General features: G+C 40.4%; 2 protein-coding genes across 34 annotated transcripts in view; one reads left to right on the forward strand and one right to left on the reverse strand.

Annotated features, from left to right (window-relative positions):
• Window positions 1–18,290, forward strand: part of LOC6533598 (RNA binding protein fox-1 homolog 1) — a 116,823-nt gene that overhangs the window by 72,024 nt on the left and 26,509 nt on the right. For 31 of the 33 annotated variants that reach the window (XR_005561258.2, XR_005561262.2, XR_005561257.1 and 28 more), the window contains exon 3: window positions 17,403–17,882. The exons of the other annotated variants lie outside the window; for them this stretch is intronic. Coding sequence is in view for 27 of the 31 variants with exons in the window: in XM_039374469.2 (XP_039230403.1) it covers window positions 17,403–17,882 (480 nt within the window). In the remaining 4 variants the exon portion in view is untranslated. The remainder of the gene's footprint in view (window positions 1–17,402; window positions 17,883–18,290) is intronic. 33 annotated transcript variants of the gene reach the window in all.
• Window positions 7,395–8,347, reverse strand: LOC6533597. Its single transcript, XM_002094269.3, has 2 exons — window positions 8,084–8,347; window positions 7,395–8,018 (listed from the first exon to the last, which is right to left on the reverse strand). Exons 1-2 carry the CDS (start codon window positions 8,201–8,203, stop codon window positions 7,614–7,616), a joined length of 525 nt encoding a protein of 174 aa, XP_002094305.1. The 5' UTR covers window positions 8,204–8,347; the 3' UTR covers window positions 7,395–7,613.

The following is an 18,290-nucleotide window of genomic DNA, read 5'->3' on the forward strand; positions in this document are numbered from 1 at the left end:
AACAGGGCACTTAATTTCCCAGTCTCTTCGGGCATCAGCAGTACTGGAGCACCACCATATCACCATACACATACCGGAGCCACCAAAGCCACCATAGCCATCATAGCCACCGAAACCACCATCAGCAACAGCAACAGCAGCAGCAGCTCAGTTTAGCTCCTCCACAAACAATCAATAACGATTTGATGAGGCCTCCCTTTTGGCAGCAGGATGCGAGTATCCAATCCACCTAGGCCATGGCCACTTAATTGCGTGTATATGTGTGTATGAAACGAAAGCGAAATAATAATGAGGCTAATATTGTGCGGGTAGTGTGGTAAAGGTTGGTAGTGTACTGAAACAAAATAAGAAATTGAACCAGCTAAGAATTGGAGTATAACTAATTTCGCCTTCCTCTCTGTTTCCTTTTCATATACTAACCAAATCCAGTACTGTAGTTTTTGCACTTATTTGCAACTATAGAATACAATCTAACAATATTTACAAAGAATGAATACATTGTCTGACTTTTAATGGTAAATAAGTATATGGTTATGATTTTTGAAAGTGCTTTTTAAATTTATGACACATCATTTAAAGTTTACAATCGTTACATAGGATCAAGTGCTATTGCTTTGTGCGCACATTTATTTATGTATGTCTGCTAATGCTAAAAATAATATTAAATGCCATAATTTATGACTAAAAACGAGTGCTGTAAATAGCAAAATAACTTTTTAAGAACAGAAAATCACATTAAAAAACTTAAGAAATGTAAACTGTGAAATATTAGCCAGGTAAACAAAACTACTTTGTAAAATATGTTTAAGAGTATTCGGAAATGTTCCCTTCTTTCTACACTGTATTTCCTTTAGTTTTTGCTCTTGTGCCCGCAACAAAGAAATGTAGCGAATATAAAAACTAAAAGTGGCCACGTTTCTTGCCATCACTTTTGCTCCTGGCCCCAAAAAGTTCCTTTTAATGCGGCTCAAACACGCAAGCCAATTTGTTGTTGCTATTGTTTTGCGCTTCTGGTTGTTGTTCTTGTTATTGCCGCTTATTTACAACCGTGGAAAACATTTATTCTACTTCTAAGGGTTATCGCCGTCGTTATTGTTTTCTGCTGGCATTCATTTCGCCCTGTTTAGTGTGTGTGAAAAAACTAATAAAGGGCAATTTGGGCAATTCAAATTTGATCGCCTGCCTTGGCAATATGTTCGTCGTTCTCAACGCTGCGGGTCCTGGCTTTTTAGGAATTTTTAATGCAATTATGACAAGTCTATTGAAATATATACCGGTGGAGAGTGCATTTTGATGTGGTAGGGCCAAGTCCTACCACCTTGATATTTCCACATTTGTTGGCATGTGTACACACAGTGGCACTTAATCAACGCCCACGCACGTACAAGAAAAACACGCACACATAAGCAGAAACTCATTTGTTCCATAGATCTTTGTTAAGTTAAAGCTCCCTCTGAAAATCAACGTAATGCCTAGCTTGTCATGGCCACGCCCCTCTAAGACGGCTAAGGCTGTAAATAAATTGGTAGCCACTGCTAATGGAAATATCCTTGTTAATAATATCCTGTAAAGGATACAAGCATAGGATGTTACAGGCTCTGGTATAGAGTCCTTATTAGTATTATTTTTTTGCTTTTAAACTAAGGTGCTTATTTCAATTGCACTAGTTGATCTTCAATTTTTATAAATATTTTACTAAAAATACTGGATACATTTTATTTTTGAGCTGACGACGATTTTCTTTTTAGAAGTTAGGGTATTTCTAAGGCCCTAATCTCATCCGAGTATGATTTATTGTTGCTGCTTTTCTTGTAAAAAGCCATTACGTTTATTTATGTATTTGTATTTTTTTTCGCTCGAATAGGATCCTCCTGATAGGTTGCCACGTCGACAGTATCCACGCAAAAGCACCTCCACCAACTCCAGCCATTACAAACTGTGTCTCTCGCCTCGTTTGACACTGAGCGCTGAAATATTTTGTTTAATTTCAATGCCAGTCACGCATATCCTGCAGAAGGCGCTATACTGCTGCCCCCACTCCGCTGTTATTTGCCAGCTATTTATAACATTATCTATACGCTTTTCGCCTTGAATTTAATTCTTACGATTTTTACAAGTTCTACACAGTTTTAGTCGCCTTGGGCGATTTCCGGAACAGCAATCATTACATTGGCCTAGGTGTAAGTGTTGCGTACGTGCCGCGGGCAATGAAATGCTAATGGAAAATGCCTCTAGCAACTATTTTGTTTTTTTTTTTCTTTCTAAAATTTATGATTTTAAAAATTCCAGCGTCGTCTTCGTTGACGTTTGTCGTTTCGTTGTCGCATGGAGCCAACGCCCAGCAGCCGAACAAAAACAAAAAGGAATTCTATCTTAATGAATTTGACCCCCAGTGTCAATTTAAACTGATTAAATGCCCAGACCCGCCGAGTGCTCAGAACCTCTCATTTTGCTGCGAGATGAGTGAGAAATTAAACAAAAATGGGATACAGATGCAAAGAGTGTCGTTGGCGGAAAGGTTGTTCTCTCGGATTTTGGTTTTTCAATTTTTTTTTTGCTTTTCGTATTTTGTAATTGAAACATTTTCTGTAGCCCCGCATTTGTTTACACGTTTGGAAATACGTTTTATGTATTTCTGGTTTATAGACTGCAGATTTCGCGGGTATCTGTTTTTGGCACGGGAATTCCAGACAATTTACGCACATTTAAATTGAAAAGTCCACATGAATGTGTGTGAACATACATATATTTCGATGTGTTTATATATAATTTATTCATTCGGCTTTTGTTTTTTTCACTTTTTTTTTGGTTCCATTTACATTTTTGTCACGTAACAAATCTGCGCTAAAGTGCAGATGTGTTCGGGGTGAATTTTATATTTGCTTTTGACTTTTTGAACTCAATTCATGTGAAAATAAGCGGATTTATGCGAAATATTCTAGGGGTGCATTATTTTATTTCATTCTGGCTTCAGGCGTGCCTTTATTTTCAAAATATTTATTTTATGGACAACATTTGTTCACGTTAATCCATAGTAATTTGGCCAGAGCAAAGCGGATCATGCGTATATCTAAAACTAGTTATGTTATCAAAATATTAAACAAATATGGCCATTTGAAATCGCAACCTAATAATGGATATGCCAAAAAGCTACTAAACCGCGGGCTAACTGAAATAAGTCTGCTGGAAAGATTTAAATATATTTTTAAACAAATATTCGTGTTTATTATAATTAATATGAATTTTTTCTCTATCTCTTTCAGGTATGTTTCGCTCAAAGAATTGTTGGGAAATCCTTGAACTAAGTACTAGGACTATATAAGTGTTATCGGTGAATCTTTTACTGTTCTGCTTTAAGCGATTTTTAATAACCGTAATTAAGTACTTTACTACTCGAACTTTCTATTGGTTGCTTAGACTTTTTTCTGTGGAAATTTCCGGATGAAAGGTGCGCAAGTTCGGGGAGGAAAGTCGAGCCATACTCATTTACTGCGCCTTAACACTACGAATTAAAATGCTGTACATGCGGTACGATTGCCATTGCCATTGGTCGCTTAATGAGCAAACTGCTGCCATATCGACATCGTCTGGAGTCTAATTTTAGATGCCTGTGGCCTCCGACTTTGGATGGCCAAGGGATCTGGAATAGGCTGTTGTTTTTGCTTCTGTTTAACCATAAGGTTGTGGGGTTGATACATATACATATATACACTGGCATTACTTTCCAAGTAAGTAGGAAATCACTTGGAAAATTACACAAAATTCACAGAGTTTGTAGAAAAAGATTCAAGGTAATATAATGAAACTCCTATGTTTAGTTACAATCAAACTAATCCCCATATCAAAATTAAAGGCTATTAAGCTGCTTTTCAATGATATTACCAACTCAAGTAATTTGTTTAGTATTACACATTTGGAATGCCCAGCTAAGAGTGTCCTTTTTTTACAGTGTAACACAGACAGTCAAAAACGCAGCATGGGGTTGTCTGCTTCAACAGCAGCAGAAACAGGCGGAAAAAGAGAAATAAACAGACTCAAAATCGAGAATAGGGGCTGCCAAAGAGGCTGAGGAAACTTTATTAAAGAGGTAGACGCTGTGCTGCGATGGACGAGTACACTCCACTCCACAATTACGACAAATCCACAGCTCTCTCGGTGCTCGGCACTCGGAGCACCCCAGCTCTTTTGGGTGATAATGCGAACGAACCCCAGAGAACTCAAGGGAAACTCGGTGCGGTGCTGGGGGATAAAAATAGACAGCAGCAGAAAGGATATTGTAGCAAAGTGGAGAAACTCGGAGTGCCAAAGAAACGTAAAAGAAAACGGTGGCAGCAGAAAATCTAGAGGAAAAACAGCGGCAAAAGGGAAAATCTCTGCAATCGCCATGTGTTGCATTTCAAAGTGTGTGTGTGTGTCTGTGAGTAATGGACAGAGGAGGGAGGGGGTAAATGGAATGAAAAACCTGCGAGCAGAAGAAACATTGCCAGATGAGACGACAAATTACAAGATGTCGAGGGTAGACTGTACTATGATGCGCTACACCTGCGAATCAATCAAATTCCAGTGCAGTGAAGCTAGCTAGCTTCCACTAATTGGTGTCTGTGTACGAGGTAAACTGATAACGCGAATTATAATTGCTCATCTTGATTTATGAGTTGTTGAACAAGAAATGTTACTGTGAAAGTGGCAACGATGAATATATCGATTTGTGAGTGTCTTATGATATTCTAAACTATTCATTTTGTTCGGTGCATTTCGTAAATCGTACCTGAATTGGTTAAAATCACCCATCAGTTTCGAGCGAACACATTACTGTAGCCTCATAAGGATCAGAAGCAATCAAAAGCCCAAGTATTTCCCGTATGCAAATGACTGTTGGGTAATTAAAATCAACTGCATCTTGACCCTACTCAAAGTCTGCCCATCTCAATTGCATATTTTGGAAGGGCTCTTGTATCAAAAATTCCCAAAATATTTGCCATTGCATACATAATATTTGGATGAGAATGTGGAAAAGCCACAAGGCACAAGTTGAAGACCAAGAATTCCGTTCAGTTGGGGATGGGAAAACTTAGTTCAAAGGCCAGGATATGCATTAAATTTTTAATTGCTTTCGAGCTGAGAGTTTTCAGTGGGGAGACATAATGGACCACAAACCCTTAGGCCTATTGAATTCCAATCAAATAGCATCATTGTGAAAGTTGGATTATTTTTAATTAGGAAAAACATTTTTACAAGATTCGAATATTCTATCTAAAAGCTACCAGGCAAATCAGTTGTTTCAAATTGTGTACTATAAAACAAGTACGAGCTTTGGGGTAATTAACTAAGTAAAAAGTTCTAAACGTAACTTTTAGTTATATGTACACAACGGGGATTAAAACTACACTTGCTTAAGGGGAATATACTCTTATTACTTTTATTTTATTTGATGAATATGCTGTAAAGCTTTGCCGAAAACTTTATGCTCCATTTATTTAGTTAGACCGTAAACTAAATCTCTGACTAAAGTGCACTTTTTATAATAACAAAAGTTCAATAGGACTTTGGTTTTTTTGTGTCAGTAAAAAACTTCTTCGTAGTTCTAATCCAAAAAGTTTCGTATAATTTTCACCAAATTTACTTCCCACTCTGGAGCTGTTTTCAACGCAAATAAATTTGCAGCTCCTACACTTTGACTAAAAACAATTTCCATTAAATTTGCTATGCCTGCGCAAAGGACCTGTGAAACTGCTGTAAAATCCCCAGGACATTTATCAACAGAGCTTGTACACCGCCAGCTTATTATTCTCTGGCCACATTTCAATGGGAAAATTTTAATTAAGGCTGCGCCGCTCGATGGTCCATGTCCGTTCGGCCCACTCACCACTAAATCTCGAATGTCAATGAGACTGTGGTCACAAATTTTTGCTTCCTGGCGTTCCGCATTCGAAGCCATTTGTAATGGAGGCACTGCCACAGGCAGGTGTCGTTGTGGCCAACAAAAAAAAAATGGAGTAATGGAGAATCCCAGCTCAAAGTTCGCTTTTTCTCTCGCTCCAGCTACCCATCTAAAAATGATAAATTATCCGAAAAATTTTGCAAACTCCTGAAAATTACGCATTAAATCATGCAGAATAGAGGGTGGGAAAAAAAAGGGGGGGGGTGTGGGTGGTCGTTGCGCCAGAGGGTCAGGTCACCAAAGGGTTAAGCAGTGCCAAGTCATTGTATAGTTTACGACTGAGATTTCCCAGTGCGAGCAGTGAGTGGGGGGAAGTTAGGTTTTTATCGCTCGCATGAGCTGCAATTTTATTACATTTTTATATTTATTTTTTGCGTGCTGTGTGTTTCCTTTGTGTTTTATTTAGCCAAAAGGAAAATATTTGTATGTTTCCCTACCGGTCACGTTTGCTTTTTGTACCAGCTCGTAAATTCGGGCAAACAAACTGCAATTGCACAAGGAGGTGAAGGCATCAGCCAGCGATGAATATTTGCCCTTTCCACAGCTGGGCTATTTTGTATTTTCATTATTATTACCAGCCATCCAGCTAGCCAGCCAGTCAGCCAGTTGGCCAGGTGTAGTGGTCGCCTACTCGTCTCCTCGCTTGGCACATATTTCATGGCTATGATTTACTCCATTGTTCAGGGCTGTTGGCCACCCCAAAAACCCTACAACAACACAGCTCGAGCAGAACAAGTGCCCAGTTTTTGGCAACGCCCCCCGCAAGTCCACATCATCATCATCATGATCATGATCATTGGCAACGGCATCGAAATGTTTGTTTTGGCCCCCTTGGACTTGGGTCAAAACTATAGTTGAGACATGAACCTAATTTACTGGCTGAGTGCCTTTCATGCTGTTGGCCTTTTGCGAAGAATTACCAAATGTCTTTATCTCGTTGGCTCTCATTTCCTTTGAAAAGCCCTCTATCAGCCCATAAACCTTGTGCAAGATACACACAGCTGGCCAAATTTAGGCAACTTTAATTTTTAAGCAATGCTTTGGCTAAGAAGCCTAACATTCAAGTGCATAAATATACAATATACGTTTAAAGGCGATTTTATTTGATTAAACAATCGACTTAACCTGTTTAGCATTGCTTTTTTATGGTTTCCCCTGCCATTTCACGCTTTCATTTAACGCTGCGAGTTAATTGCTGGGCAACCCGGTGAACTCGGCAGAATGTCAATCGATGGGAGCATCCAAAGTTCAAGAGCCTTCGTTAATGTTTGCCTAATTGCCAGTGAAGGAAGAGCCAGAGGCGCACGCCTAAAATGCCAGCAATTTACGCCTTTTTATCAGCCAGTTTTATCAGGGGGGGTGGTGGGGTAAACGCACTCGATGTTGCCAGGATGCATGAGCATCCTTCGAGCCACTTGATGCAGCCAACACACACAGAGAAAAACACACAAACTCACAGAGAGATAGACACGCTCTTAGTTTTTAATGAAGGCTCATCATCAACAATGTTGGCCCATAGAGGCGCAATGGAAAGACAAGGTAGGGCTGCTAACCAATTACTTAGTCATTGCAGCCATTAGGGCAAAATGCTCGGGCGGGATAATTGACACTCCAGTCTGGACTGAAGGGTTCTAAAGGTAAAGGAAGCACACTGCCTCCCTCGGGTTGAAAACTATCGCCAGTACTTGCTCGGAATGCGAATACTGCAAAATGATGGGAATAAACCCCGGCGAAACCTTAGATCGTCCGGCACCGCATCCTTATCGCCTCCATTGCCCACGCCCACGTCCATGCCCTCACCATCGCCTACACCCTGCCCATTAATTTGATGGCAGGTGAGGTGGTGCTTCTCGATATTTGGATCGTAGCAGATATTGTGGCGCCAGAAGGAGGTGGTCATGTCAAAGTCCACAGCATTGATGGGCGAAACCATGCAAACGACCACTATCTTGTCGCGTCCCTTCCTCGAGAGCTCGGCATCCTTGCACATGGTTATGACGACATGAGAGTGCTCATTGGGGTTCAGGACTCCCCAGCGGGGTCGTATATTGAACTTGCCATGCACTGTGCTTTGCACCTGGTGATTTATTAAAAATATGCATCAATAATAATATATTCATATGAAAGATATGATTAGAATACCTTGTAGGTCACTGTCTTTTCGCCAACATTTCTGATGGTTATTTCTTGTCTATCGTTGCTTTTTGTGAAGGTTAACGTACTATTCGGTGATACTTCAAGTGAATTTGAATTTGCAGACATGTTGGTTAAAAACTGTTTCGAAAAACTACTTAATTACTTGTACTTTTTACCTTACATTTACTTAAAATTTCGTAAAAATTATAATAAAAACGTGTATGTACACAAAGATTTTGATAACCCGTCTGAATTAAGCTAGACATCCATTAATACAGTTGATAAAAAGGCTACTTAGGCTAAAGGAAATGTGACATAAATAAATAAACGTCAAAATCTTAAGACCATCCTTAACATTTTCGGTAAATACCATCTCTGTTCCCCCTGGGATTTGAACCCTTTCTTTCCTATAAAGCCCTAATAATCAGCTTTTAGTAACCGCATTGCGGAGGCGCTTCCCTTTTACACACAATTGACCCCAATGTGTGTGAGTGTGTGTGTGTGTGTGTGTGGGACCAAGTTGTGGGCCACGTATTAATTACATTTCAACGGTCGCCGCTCAGGCAAATCAGAAAATCCAGTCAGCGCCAACAAAACCGACAGCATAACAACAACAGCATTTACAGCCAACAATTTGCTTTCAAAAGCAACAAAAGGGGAGAAACAAAAGTTCCCACACACTCACACACACACACACACCAACACACACAATCACTTGGATTTTGAGTTGGGCATTGCAGGGGCTTCACAATCCTTGGTCAGTCGAGCATTTGGAGCTTAGCCGGCGCTTAGGCTAAATGACCAACCAGCAGGTGGTGGTGGAGTATCTAGTGCTATGTTGTCCAGTGGCCGAGTGACCAGTGGCCAGTGGCCAGTACCACGATGGCGATGTAGCGACAGGGGCAACAACAATAAGCTGTAAAATTAATTGATTTACAAGTGTGAAAATGCGCAGAGCGCGGCAGGTGGAGGCAATGCCCGTGGGTCATAACCATAACGCCTGTCGGGGAAATGGGAATGAAAACGAAAACGTACCTTAAGAATGCGCATTTAGTTCTAGCTTAGTTCGGTGTGTGCGGCAACACACAGAGTGTAAACTACAATCCGCTTAACGGTAATTGCCCTACAACGCCCACACCACTGAAGCACTTTTATTACAGTGAGAAAAAATGTGTGAACTGAGGAAATGGGCTTAGAAGTTAGCAGAAGACATTGTAATACATACCTTAGTTATTAAAAGTTATTCAAAATGTATTCATAATCATAACTCTTTTACTTATTTTTGGATACTTTGAAAGAATGCACTTTTACTATAAATTTCTGCATTTATAATTTATTTAATATTTGTCCTAAATCTGTATGTACTATTTGGCCATGTGTAGCAGTGCCGTTTTGTCGCGTGCTCTTTAAAGCAAACCTAATGGCAAGCGGCCACGCCCACTTCCTGCACCTGCTACATCCATAAATTGCGTGTAATTTTGGATTTCTTACTGTTTGAATGCTCACAAAGCTCATTTATATTTCATAAACCCAAAGGTTTTGTGGCGTATGGAGGGGCGTAGTGGGTGGCCGGAAGAAGGCTTTTGTTTTTCAGCCGTTAGTTCCTTCCGCTTCGACTGCTTGTTTATTATTTGCCTACGTAGTACGTACTGTGCCGTTCTGATCCGTTGTGTTCTTGTTTTGTGTTGTTTTGTTTTGGGCCTGTTTGTTTGGGCCTTGTTTGTGGAAGGCAATTTAATAAGCGTCTTGGGGCTTTGCGTGTTTCTTTTTTCGGGGCTTGTCTAAAGAAAACTGAAGGGCCTTTAAGGCTTCCATTTAAGGAGGTGTTTCCCATTGATTGCATGAAGGGGTTGCCTGATTTATGGTTTTACTTGGCTGGGCGTAAGTCGAGTACAGAGGACAAATATTGTTACATTGATTGCATCTAATGCTTAAGCGCGAAAATCAATCAATGGCAACAGCAAGCGACATCGTCTCGATTTCGCTGCAATCTGTGCAATCGCTGCAATCATGAGAGTCGTTTATTTGTTGCCGAATCCGTGGCTAAAATGCTGTTCAATTGCGTCTGGCTTTTTCGGGGGTAATTCAATAGAGACAAGTGAGCTCTCGACTTGAACCCACACACAGAAAAAAATACGTATCAATTACAATTACGTTGTATTTATCTGATGGGAAATAAATGAGCTTATAATGACTAAGGGTTCAATTGGATGGGGTCACAGAAATTTGATTCGTGCGCTACATGTAATCAGCTACAATGAACATAATAGTGCATTTCATTTTGATAAAATTAAAGCCATTTCCTTCTGAAGAAGAAATCCTTGATTTCACCAAACTTTATTGCTTGTGTTGGCAGTGCAGTTCATGGAATATATGTGAACCTGGGCGTAAACGGTCCACTGTAATGTGATATTTCTGGCTTGATTGCGCTTTCGGTTCAATTGGCGATTACCGATTGGTACTTCATCATTCCGTAAACGATGTCAGGCGGGGGAAAAATACATTTTCGTCCACTCGATAATCGCTATCCAATTAAAAGAGAAAACTTCAAACATGCTGAGCTTTGACGATTCTAAGGCGGACACGTATTTAGCAGAGGTTTTCGCATCATTTCAAATGCGATTCGTGGCTGCAGCCCTTTTGGACACGCTTTCATGATGCCTGTTAGCCCATGAAGGAAGCCACATCAAAAATATTTATAAAAGTCAAATTTCTCTTGGATGTTTTTTTGATGTTGCGCCAATTGACAGGGTCTTTAATTTCTTTGGTTTTTTTTTATGATTTTTGTTCGTCTCGTTGCTGTGTATTTTTGAGTTTTTTATTTCCTTTGGTCTTGTCAACGCATCGTTCGACTGCCATAATTCAAGTCTTTCTGTCTGTTGGTGGCACGACGTTTGCATAGCCAAACATTTGCTCTTAAATAAAAATTTATTTGGTATTTGTGCGAGTTTTTTCACTCACACTTTGCCTTGTTTATTGACAAGTTGAGCGAACGTGAAGATCTCTGCGCTTTTTGTTTTATGTATTTTCTTTTTCGACTTTTTCTGCTTTTTCTTTCGATATTTGTCTTCATTTATTTATATTGATTTTTGTGCTACTGCCGATGGGTTTCTCGCTGCTGATTTAGTACCTTCACCTATATGTATGTACGATGGTAGACAGCGAGTGGTCAATGGCCAATTTCGTTTTCATTTGCTAAGCCAGTGAGTAATCACAATGCATTTATCTATCGACCTTTTCGCACACACTTTCCTCCCTTTCCACTCGCACACTGGCTTTTCAATTATTTAATTTTCCGCTCACGTTTTGTTAGTTTTTCACGTAGATTTTTCATTGGCCCTCCAGCTAAATGCGACAAAAGGAAAATCCCAACGTAGTTTCGCGATAAAAATCTTCGAACAAGAACCGAACCCGAAAGTGCATCTTCAGCTTTCGGAGGCGGCGACATTCTCACGTTTCCATTGGCATTAAGGTTTAGTTGATCGCCTTCACCATTTAAAGGGGATTGAAAGAGGGTAGCATAAAATACACTGCAATCTATTGGTACACGAATCAATAATTGAATATAAACATCTGTTAATGTTCAGTTGTTACAAGACTTTCCTTTTATTCCCTTTTTGGAATATTTCATTAGTATGTCTGCATTTCTACCTTATTTTAAAATCTTAGCTTGGCATAACTTTGAAAGTAGTTACCATCTTATGGCACTATTTTTTGCGCAGTGCATGTGTGGGTGTGCGGCACTTTTCCCATTCACTCGCTCATGCTTCATTTGGCAAAGCTGCAAGGCAATTGATGACAGACCCGGAGTTGGAGTTTCGACTTTGGGTAAGGCAGCATAAATTCCATTTAAATGGCAAACCAGTCCCCAGCTGCATCATCATCATCATCGTCATCGTCATCGTCATCGTGATGCATCTTCAGCTACTTCAGGTTGGGCCATTAACAACTATGGAAACTGCTATGTGGGCAGCCGCCTAGTGACACACTTAAGTGGCACCCCAGGAAAGCAGCAAAAAAAATCGTATTTCTTATATATATGTATATAACAAAAAAATAATAAGAAGAAAAACAGCATGTCTGCACGAGGTAACAGAAACCGCATTTAAATGCCGGTCTGCAATTCAAGTTTCGCTTTTGGTTTTTGCAGATGCGCAGGTAGAGAAGACCAAGCGTTCCTCCAGTTTTTCCCTTTCATATATCCCGATTTTTCAACCAACCGGTTTTATGGCTTAGCCAAGCTTGCCTAGGGCCATCTATTCTTTTTTTTTCTGTGCTTTTGCTGGCATTTCTGTGGGGGTTTTTGCCGTTTCCCGTTTGCCAAACGTTTGGCCGTTGTTGTGGATATTGCTGCTGTAGGCACCTGCATTTGACGTTTTAGGTTTACCGTTTTGCAGTGGCAGTTTTCCACTGCTAACCTGGTCAGTTATTGCCCAGTGCTTTGCCCTGCCGGGGTTGTAATTTCATTCATAAAGTTGGCCTACTGCGCGTTTCGTAACTTTAAGTTTAATGGGGAAAAATGGGGTAGCAATTTTAGAAAATGTGGTCCAAGGTGGGCAAAACCAAAAACTATTGTTTATGGTCGGTTTTGTTAGATAACCAATTGGGTTTTTATTCTAGGAAACATACCATTTTTTACAAGTAAAGGTTACAAGTAAAAGGCGGAAATGTTTTTGGCCTTTGGTACCTACAAAATCTGCCAAGATATTAAAGTTTGTAAAAGTATGCTCTTTAATATATTCCTCAGTCTACGCTCCTACTTTATCCTTGTAATAGTAGATAGGTGTAAACTCAGCCCCAATGGTGGACAAGAAAGCTGGGCTTATTGCCTTACAGTGCTCATTAAGTATACGAGACGTGTGACGCGCTTTTCATTAATTTTCGCACCCAACAACCCACTCCGTTGCATTGCAATGCGATGATGTAGTGTTTGTCTTATTAAAAGGATGCAGAGTGGCGAACATGGCATCTTGTGTATTTTGAGATACATTTCCGTTCTGTTGATTTGCACACACACATGGGAGCACCGAGTATTTGTATCTTGTAGCGCGTCGCTTCACTCGCATGCTGCAATTTCAGAGCTCGAGCAATTCCTGCAGTCATATTACATGTCACAGCACAGCAAAACCCTGTCCCTTGCACCTGAACTTCCTCGAACACTTTCAACACGCTTTCGCTGTAATTTCCTGTTGGCAAAAACTGAAAACTGGCAGTGGCTGCAAATCTCTATGTGTGTATGTGTGTGTGTGTAGTGTCCTAATTTGTACAAGGACTGGCTCTCTAGTTTAATATCCTTGGGTGGGCTACGTCAAATTGCAATTGACATGTAAATTGAATTGGCACGTGCTGCATTCGCTTTCCGTGGCAATTATGGTGATGTGACCTTTCATTAGGCCAAAAATCCTGACCGGATCAGATCTCACCTAAATAGGCAGTGACACATTGCCGTGACATCGATATATACTCGTATATATATAATACTTTCCAAATCTTATCTGGGCGGCAGACGTGACCTGCATCGACCCACTTGCAACCTAAACGCCCATTGAGCAATCACCAAAAATCACTTGAAATCAAAGAGACCCAACCAAGTTTAATTCAAAACAATCGTTTGGCGCGCGCTAGGCAAATTTTCAGTTTCAATTGGCAGTTGGTTTTTTGTTGGACATTTTTTTGTGTATTTTTTTTTTTGCCGTTTAATTGGTATTCGCGGCATGAGCCAGGCAACCGAGTTGGCCCGGCTTTTTAACGAGCGTCGCCCCAAATTTGCCATTGCATCGTAGACCAAAATTGGCGCTTCGATCGCTGAATTGCGTCAGCGATTGAGCAATTGGTCAAATTCAAATGCCTTCTCTGACTGTGTCAGGTTCAAACTTGGGCGGTTGTTTGGCCCGGGAATACGTTATGGGTTTATGGGTAATGTTAAACGAAACGGACGCACACGGCCAACAAAAATGGGAAAAAAGAAGAGTTTATATTGGTTTGAGGCAAAAGTGCGCAGTCAAAGCACACGAAAAAATTTCACTCACCATTCACGTCACGGTTTATTAATATTCCGTTGATGTAATGCGCCTGAAACCGCACACATAATTTATATATAATTCGGTTTGACTTCTGACAACTGTGGCAGCCTTTCGGGTTTTGTTAGTTGCTGTCTAAATATTTTGGTCCGGTTCAAGACAACAACATTCAACAAAAACACAAAGTTCGATTTTAAAAAGTTTCGTCTCTTGAAAAGTACTAATTGCAGAATACAAAAGATCAAAGTAGGTTGTTAATATGTTTTTAATAATAATTTTAAAACCAACACTTTCTTATTTCTCCAACAAATTCACGTTAAATTATAAGTTGCACAAGAAAAGTAATTGAGCTAATAAATATGTTGTATGTCGTTATTTTTAAAGTGATGCCCCATCAAAATGTACATTTTTTCAGCTCGCCAGTGTAATTATATTTCACTTACTTTTCCAGTTTTGCTTCTTTTTCGAAATGCATTTCCCAGCATGATTTTTTCTGGTTTTCCCCACCCCACAAATATTTGAACGCATTTTTCTTTCACATTTATGTTTTCTTTTTGAGGTGCGTATATATTGTTTAATTTTTTTTTCGTGTTTTTTTGCGGCGCCCATCAATCACCAGCCGTGGAATGTGTGACACACATTAAACGTAACGCATACGCAGCGTGTGCTGGCAAAACGCAATATAATTAAATGAGAATGGAAAAAAATGCTCTAATATTTTTTTTCAGCATCGAAGCGCCGAAAAATCGGCTGGTAGACAAAACGCTTGAATGCGGCCACTTGAAAGTGCAGCCAGCGAAATTGTTGCAAAACTGGAAGCGTAAAGTGTTTTGTTGAAAATTCTCCAAAAACAACAGTGGCGAAATGTAAACAAAAAACGATGGCAGTTGGCGCTGGTGGCCCCAGTCAATAAAACAGTGCCAGCTGCCGACAATTTTTGTTGCCTCTTGATGTTATTTTTTTTTCTTATTCTGCAGAGTAACTACAAATGCAAATTGCCAGGGCCGCAGTGCCGAACGAAATATTTGCCATGTAAATATGGCCCCGTGAAAGTAAAAAAAAAAAAAATGTGTAAAAAAAAGAATACTTTTTCGTCCTGGCCGTCGCTTCTCCTCACTGTTCAAGAGCAATTAAATGAGAAATATTTGCGAACGCAGCGAAGTATTTGCTTCGAGTGCCTGTGACCCCGCGTTCAAAATTCCGTTGACAGAAAATTATGAAACTTATTGAAAGTTGTTTAACGTTGAAGTTTCTGAATGGAAACCTTTTAAAATGGAACAGACGCACATACGCAGACTCATTAAGCGTAGATGGTTGTGGTTCTCAAGTGCAAGTCAGCACATTCTCTATGCGTCAGCCGCTGTCGGAAAAGCGAGGGGGAGAAAATCGGGGGGAAAACATTTTCATTGGCACAACAGAATGAATTTTCATACAAATTTTATGTAAATTCAACATGACAAGTTTCTCCTTTTTTCTCTTTTTTTTTTTGCACACGCTGTTTAGTTTTACGTTGATATATAGGTGTAGCATGTATGTGCGAGTATAAGAGTGCGCATATACATATATCATGGGTTGGCCAACGTGGCGGATGAGCAACATGAGCACCAATTTGCACAGCGGATTGTGTCACTAGCGCGGGGAGGGCAGAGATACTTGCACCTCGCCTACTTGTCATATGTGGCTTGCCTTTAATTAACAAGCTAATTTTTCAAAGCGCAAATCGTCAAGTTGCCAAAACAGAGCACCCAAATATATGACGACTGCAATTTGATGGCCTGTGCCAAAAGAAATAGAAATAAAATAGACTTAAACAAAAACTTATTTCATACCCATAGAGGCATTGATATATTTTATGTGGCGCGTTGAACTAGCAGGTTTATGGCCAGCTCGCCAAGATAGATGAACTGTGTCCATCGAATGAAATAGTTGAGCGTCTAGGCACTTAACGTTGCTTTCGTATATTTTTAAAATGCACTAATTAAACGAACTCAACTAAACTGCAGCACAGACACATTAGTCTCTGTAACAACGTGTGTCATGTGGGCAAAGAATCGTTTATTAATTGAAAAGCAAACATATATTTTACAGCACTTAGCATATTCAAGTTGTACCATTTACCTGCATTTCTATGACATTTGCATTAAATCTCAGAATTAATAACCATTTTATGTAAGCAGCTGGTGCAGCGGCAAACATTTTCCATAGCCAAAAAACATATTAAAATGCCACTCACACGATAAGCCTGGTTCTTCCCATTTTAGCAACCGACAAAAAAAAAAGTATTCAGCAAAAGTTTTTCTTTTGCTCCCCCACTCACCCCCATGTGTATATGAATTTAGCCAACAAGCAACAATAAGCTGCAAATTTTGCATATTTCATAGCTGCTGACAGAGGTTGGGCTGGCAGTCCGGGCGAGACAAGCCAAATAATGGCAAACATTTATACAAATAAAACTGACAATTTAAAGCGCATTTTGTTATCCCCCGCTCCAAAGCCCAGCGAAATCCTGGCCCTTATCCAGACTGCCTGCCTGCTTTCCTGTTTGCCCGCCTGTCTGTCTGTCTGTTGGTTTGTCGGTGTGTGTCCTTTGTCTAACGGAGAGCTTAATACGGAAAGCTCTGGACCAGCTCCCGATGGGGTTACCACCTGGAAAATAAACCACCTGGATTTAATTTTGCACTTTTACGGGCACAGTCCACCCACACACACTCTCAAATGGGAAAATGCTTAGCTTGAGGTTAGGAAAGTGGAAATCCCAAGTATAAAGTAGTATGAAGAGTAGAGGCGGTTAAAAAGTAATACCCAAGTAATTAATTTTGAGACGCCTGAAAGAGTTGTAACACTATTATGCAATATGACATTCTTTTTTTTTTATATATTAATAAAAATAATATTTGCATATATGTATGTAAATGGCAGCATATTAATAAAGCGTTTTTTAAGCAAAATTGTATAGAGATCGGCGCTGCACATATTGCCAACATACATATGTTCACAGCAATTATTTAAAGAAAATTCATATACTAACGAAATACTGCAAAAGGAAACAAATAATTTCTTATTAAGTGCTTTAAAAATCTTTACAGAGAGCATTCATAAATATCATTTTTAAATAGGTATCGAATGAACAAATCTCGAAGCCATCTGAGGCAACATATTATAGTCGAATTTCTTTGAGTGTAAATTAGGGGGCACTTACACTTTTACGACCATTACTAATCCATAAACCCATCTATCTTTCTCTCTCTCTCTCTGCTTCTCTTTCCCCGTTCTCTCTTCCGTTTCTTTCTTTTCCGAACATGCAGCACATGGTGCAGGCGGGCGTGGCGCCTTTTCCGGGCGCTCCGGCCGGCTATGCCGCCGCTCCGAATCCTGGAGCAGCGGTTGTTGCCGCAGCCGCCGCCGCCCAACAGCAGCAGCAGCAGCAACAACAACAACAGCAGCAGCAGGCCCAGCAGCAACAGCAACAACAGGTGGCCGGCGGCCCACCGAACGCCGCGGACAGTTTGTCCATGGCAGTGGCAGCGGCAGCGGCCAAACAGTCTGCTGATCCAGTGACCCAAATGAAATCGGGCAGCGAGGCAGCCACAGGATCTGGCAGCAGCAATAACAACAACAACACAGCCGGGGCGGCAGGAGGAGCGCCAGGAAACGCCGCAGGATTGACCACAGAATATTCAAGTGGCGGCTGCGGGGGCGGCGGTGCATCAACGGCCAATTCGGTGGTGGTGGCCACCACCAGTGTTTCCGACGTTGTCAATGCCTCGCTGTACATGCAACAGAAGGTGAGTTTGTCTGGACAATTGTTTGACCTATGACCTCCCCCCCAAACCTCCGTAAACCCAACACCCAACCCACCCACTTTCAAAACCACCCAACACCCACCAACCAAACAATTCAACCCACTCGCTCGCTATCAGTCTATTTGTGTTTGTGTGTGTTTGTTATGCATTTGTAGCTGTGTTTGGTTTTTGGCTTTTGGGTTCGCATCGGTTCAGTTTGGTTCGGTTTGGTCTGCTTTGGTTTGTAGCTCCGCTTTGAATTGACACATAAACACACAGACACTTATATAGCAGCGCTACACTGAACGAAAATTCACAAGGCAACTTGACATACACACAAATACGTAAATATTTTAGTTTACTTATTTTGAAAATATGATTTTGTAAAAACACAAATTCAAATTGTAATTT

Source organism: Drosophila yakuba, chromosome 3L, assembly GCF_016746365.2.
Source record: "Drosophila yakuba strain Tai18E2 chromosome 3L, Prin_Dyak_Tai18E2_2.1, whole genome shotgun sequence".
In the NCBI taxonomy this organism is placed as follows: domain Eukaryota; kingdom Metazoa; phylum Arthropoda; class Insecta; order Diptera; family Drosophilidae; genus Drosophila; species Drosophila yakuba.